Raw genomic sequence first — 5,827 nt, 5'->3', positions numbered from 1 at the left:
CATAGTTTTGGGAACCAGCAGTTAGCGTAATGGCTATGTCGCTGGACTCCCACGTAGTCGACTGCGATTTGCATCCCGGACCCGGTGGCTTAAAACTCACGCCGGGCACGTGTGCATGTGTGCCCAAGATCCCAAGAGGAGAATGGAGGAGAAGAGATTGCAGCGTGACCATCCCCCCCTGGGGGTTAATTTCTCGCTTTCTGTCTCTATGTCTCTGTCTGTCTGGCGAGCGCACGCACCCTATAGCAAAAACCTCTCAAAAAAAAAAAAAGATTTAACATAGTTTTGATTGACTGTGTAATAAGAACAGTGAAACCCCAAAAGAATCAGCGTTTGGTCTCATTTCCTTTACTGTGAAGTGAGTTCCTTCATTGGAAGTAGTATGCTAACAACATGGAATTTGGTGCCAAAATAGGTCATCAGAATGATGGAACTGTCAAAAAGGGTAACACACTTTAAATAACATAGAGGGTGTTATTGTGTCCTGAATGAAGGAGACCTCTTGTATTCCAGGACTATCACAATCTGTTTAGAACATTTAGATTTTTATGAACTAGAACATGGCTAATGAGCAGTTCACGTGGAAGTAGTGATAGAATGTGAGAGAAAATCATAGTCTATAAAGATAAACTGAAGGAGCTGAAGGTGTTTAGCCAGAAGAAATGATAGCCATCTTATATTCATATGAGCAGTACAGTCCCATAAAACATTCAGAAATAACCCAAATAAAGATTTTATAAGAATGGGGCATAGGAAGTACTAATTCTAGATGGAAAAAAAAAAAAAAAACAGTTGACTAAGTTAAGAGATGGAATATTTCTGGGTGGAAGACTGAATACTGTAACCATGTCAGTTCTTCCCAAATAAGTTTATAAAATTATAATATGATATTAAAATAAATTTGTTACTTATTGGGAGGAAAGGGGACTGGAAGAATTCAACACTTCTAAACATATCAAATTGATGTACTTATTTTTTAATTCATTTAAATTTTCATGATAATATTAAGATGTAGGTATTATTATCAAGCCCATTTTGTGAGGAATCTAAGGCAAAGAAAAGAGATTAATTTGTTTAAGATTATTTAGGTAGTAAGTGATGACTCTAGTGGATGAAATTAATTGACTGATTGCTTACTGAGTATGTGTTAGGGTACAGGGTAGGCTATCACAGGACTCCAAACTACAAAGTAGGTGGTCTAGAACAGCTAATTGTGCTGCATCAGTCTGGTGACTGTAGCATTCTTAGTGTGATTTCCATCACCAGGTCCAGAGTAGCTGCTGCAGCAGTCAGTGATCTGTAGTACCTAGGAAGTGGGGGTGCTGAATGCACGTATTCTTGCACTCGTCCTTGCACTTGTCCTGCCCAGACTTAGTTATATGTCCATACATGGCTATAAAGGAGATTGAACAATGTAATGCATAAATGAAAGGAGGGAAGGGGAGGACACAAAGGGGCGTTTGGCAGTTTTTAACCATATCATGGAAGAAAAATATATAGAAAAAAGTATAGCTTCTGCAACAATGAGATAAAGGGTAGATTTAACAATGAAATGCCATTTACCCCTATTTGGTAAGAAATTATTACATATGTTAGAGGAAGAGTAAATTGGTGTGGATTTTTTGTTTTTTGTTTTTGCCAGAGCATCCGTGCACTCATCAGAACAGGAAAGAGAAAGAGGGGAAGGGAGAAAGGACCCTTCTAATAGGGTGTGGGCATGCCTTAGCCTCTTCTCTAGTTCTTTATTCTGTTGGAATTTGGGGCATACATACCCATCTAGCCTCTCAAATCACCTGGTCTGGAACTCTAACCATGTGATTGACCTGGTGAAATCCAGCTCCCTTGACTACTAGGCCATGAGGCCAGGCCCTTACTTTTTTTTTTTGGAGAGATTTTCACTGTAGGGCGCGTGCGCTCGCCAGACAGACAGAGAGAGACATAGAGACAGAAAGCGAGAAATCACCCCCCAGGGGGGATGGTCACGCCGCAATCCCTTCTCCTCCATTCTCCTCTCGGGATCTTGGGCACGCACGCACACACGCCCGGCGTGAGTTTTAAGCCACCGGGTCCGGGACACGAACCACGGTCGACTACGTGGGAGTCCAGCGACATAGCCATTACGCTAACTGCTGGTTCCCTTTTTTTTTTTTTTTTAACCCCTTTATTCATGCTGGAGCATGTGTACATATACATGAGAGAGAAAGAGGGGTATACCCTTCACTGAGTCTGATCATACTACAGTCCCCAGGCCTTTGAATTGGGCATTGACACTCTTGCCCATTGTTTTACTGACAGGATGGGAGAATCCAAATTACATTTTCCATGTGGGATTCATCATCATCTGTCTCTCTCTCTCTCTGTTTTTTAAGAATTACTTTTTAAATTTAATTGATTATTATTCCTTAATTTGACCAGAGAGAGAGCAAGAAAACAAGCCACCAGGTCTGGTACTCTAACTACAGTTGGCCAAGTGGGAGTCCATCTCCTAAACCACCTGCTACCCCCATCCCCTCATCTTTTCTTGAGCAGTGCATTGCTGCTGTCCCAAGGAAGTGGCCCAAGCATTTTAGAGAGCAATTTAACAATTTGTGTGTGTGTATATATATGTATAGATTAGATAAATAGATATTTAATTTCATAAATGGTATACTTTTTCGCTCTGTAATCTGAATTTACCTGAGATCAATAGGGGAGAGTAAGTATGCTATAAACAGGAAAATCTTTATTAAAGAATTCTTTATAATTGAAAAAATTAACTCAGTTAAAATTTTCAACCCTAGAAGAAGGGTTAAATACATTTGATCTGTATAGTATAAAATAGTTGAATACATTTAATGTGTATCTGTATAGTCATAAAATTTAAAGAACAGGAAATAAAAAGAATGTTTGATTATAAAGTACAAAAGCTGAATTTCAAATGATGCTATATACAGACAACTATATAAATGGGGAATAGAGGGGAAAAGATGGGTAGGATATACTTAAAGTGTTAATATTTATCTTTGAGTGGTAGGGCTTTGTCTTTTTTACTTTTATATTTTTTCATAATATAAAATTTCTACTTTATAATGTAAACTTCTTTTGAATCTCTGACACAGAAGATAATTAGACTGAGGCCAGCAGGTGGTGTAGTGGTTAAGGGCATTGGACTTCCACATGGCCAGCCATGGTTCAAGTCCCAGACCTGGTCGCTTGTTTTCTCACTTTCCCTTTCTCTCTCTCTCTTACTTTGTCTCTCTCTGGTCAAATAAATAAATAAATAAAGTTAATTAAAATAATTATTTTAAAAAAGATAATTAAACTTAATTTCTGTGACTCTGAGAGCAGACTATGACTAGTGGTAGAGGTTAATAGTGACAAGGTTTAAATTCAATATAAAATAAAGTGTTTTTCAGTTAGGGCTATCTATTGGATCAGTGGGAAAGTCAAGACGCTTTTTTGCATAAAAGAACATAGAAAAATACGTCATGAACTTTCCTGATGACCTAATATATATGGAATAGATTTCTAAAAACCAATCTCAGTAAGACATACCCTGATCATCCTATTTAAACTACTTTCCACCGTAATTTCCTCTGTAATCTCCCTCAGTATTCTCTAATTTTTTCCTACATAACTTATAATTTATTAAAATACTAGATAGTTTACTCAGTCTGTTCATTGTTTAATATATATCTCCCTCTATAATTATAGTTCCTCTTGAAGACAGAGGTATATTTGTTTATTTAGTTCACTCATGTATATGAAGAATCTTTTTAAAAAGTATTTATTTAATTTTATTAGCTATCCTTATTTTTTAATTTGATCAGAGAGAGATAGAGAGAGAAAGGGAAAGTGAGGAAGCAAGCCACCAGGTCCAGGACTCAAACTGCAGTCAGCCATGTGGGAATCTTGCGCCTTTAACCACCACACCACCTGCCAGCCCCATGTATACAAAGAATCTTAAGTGCTGCCCATGGATGACACTCAGTATTTGCTCAATGAATTGATGAATGTTTCCTTATTAATTGTTCTCTTCTTTACCTCCTTAGCGCAGCCATTATTGGTGCCATATAAACCTCCTGGTAGTACGAGTATGTACTATGTTCCACAATTAAAACAAGTTCCTTCAGCTCCGGAATCCAAATCAGATACCACCATTGAGAGCTCGCATTCAGGTATTATGCAGAAGTTATTCAAAATTTTACTTGTTAAGATTTTATTTGTGTTAGCTAGTTGATACTGGAATGAAAAATGAAAGTTCAGTGCTCTTTAATCCTTCAGTCAAGCATTTCATGCCTTGATCTCTGGTTTAGATAGGTGAGTTATATACACATAAGCATTTAATAAATTTCTGATGAAGATACATGTATGGGCAGTACTTTTGGGGGTGTGTGAGTAGGGCAGTGGGTTAGTGGACTCTATCTAGGGCAGAAGTTTCCGAACTTTCTTGGTTCACAGTGCCTTTATGTCAGTGGTTTTTTTCTCTTAGATTTATGTATGATGTATAAAAACAAATATTTTTTTCAAACAGCCACTAAGGTATTAGGACACAGATGCTTATTGTTTTACTCTAGCAACTTAAAACTGTTAGTTATTTCTTTTTGGGTTTGGCTTTGAAAAAATGTATTTAATTTTGTTCATAAATAACCACAGTTACTTCTAATGATAGATGTACAGCTGTTGGGTGTTATACAGTTACTCGAACATTGAGATTATAACACATAGCCTTTTTTTGACCTTTTTTTTTTGGACAGATTTTTGCTATACAGCACGTGCGCTTATCAGAGAGACAGAAAGTGAAAAATCACCACCACCACCACCCCCCCGGGGAGATGGCCACACTGCAATCCCTTCTCCTCCACTCTCCTCTGGGATCTTGGGCATGCACACACACACGCCTGGTGTGAGTTCAAGCCACAGGGTCTGGGACTTGAACCACAGTTGACTACATGAGAGTCCAGTGACATAGCCATTACGCTAACTGCTGGTCCCACACATAGCCATTTATTTTCTGCTTTTTATTACAGCAACTGCCAAAAATAATTTTGCAAAGATGCAATAGCATTGAAAGGAGCATAGCATTATCTGATGTTGATATTGAACTACCCTGAGCAAGTAGTTTATGATATCACTGATGTTTTCCTAGAATTTTAAAATAACCCTGTGAGTTCACTGCAGGGGAATTGCAGACTTAGGAAATGAATCACATCCCATGGAAGAACTTAAATATTTTCTAAGCGGATTTTAAAGTAAGGATACTAAGTTGTTGTGGTATGAGGTTTTGATTAGTGGGATACCATTTTGAGTAGTTCATGCAATGTGACTTGGTTCACTTGAGAAAAAAAATTTTTTTCATGATTTCTCCAGAAGCATTTTTATGTGTAGAAATTGCAAAGGAAAAAGTTCCTGGTTTTTGGCAGATTGTTTTGTTGTCGTTAATTTTATATGAAGGAGGATCAAACAGATTTCTAGTAATAGCTATGTTAAAGCCTCTAATCTTTATTTTTATTTTTTAATTTTTTTTTTTTGGAGAGGTTTTTGCCATAGGGCACGTGCGCTCGCCAGACAGAAAGAGACAGACAGAAAGAGAGGAATCACCTCCCAGGGGGGATGGCCAGGCCGCAATCTCCTCCATTTTCCTCTCGGGATCTTGGGCATACACACACGCACGCCTGGTGTGAGTTTTAAGCCACCGGGTCCAGGACTTGAACCGCGGTCAACTACATGGGAGTCCAGACATAGCCATTACGCTAACTACTGGTCCCTAAAGCCTCTACTCCAAGCTCTTCTAATTTTCTACTATGATGACACTGGAAAAAAAAAAAAAAAAAAGAAACACAAAAAT

General features: G+C 38.0%; 1 protein-coding gene across 1 annotated transcript in view; it reads left to right on the top strand.

The window, feature by feature from the left end:
- Positions 1-5,827, top strand: part of ALMS1 (ALMS1 centrosome and basal body associated protein) — a 187,109-nt gene that overhangs the window by 97,346 nt on the left and 83,936 nt on the right. Inside the window, exon 15 of the mRNA XM_027772964.1 lies at positions 4,032-4,157. Coding sequence (XP_027628765.1) covers positions 4,032-4,157 — 126 coding nt within the window. The remainder of the gene's footprint in view (positions 1-4,031; positions 4,158-5,827) is intronic.

This window comes from Tupaia chinensis, unplaced genomic scaffold (genome assembly GCF_000334495.1).
Source record: "Tupaia chinensis unplaced genomic scaffold, TupChi_1.0 Scaffold000316_1, whole genome shotgun sequence".
Taxonomy (NCBI): Eukaryota; Metazoa; Chordata; class Mammalia; order Scandentia; family Tupaiidae; genus Tupaia; species Tupaia belangeri.
This window is presented reverse-complemented; position numbering and strand designations above follow the sequence as displayed.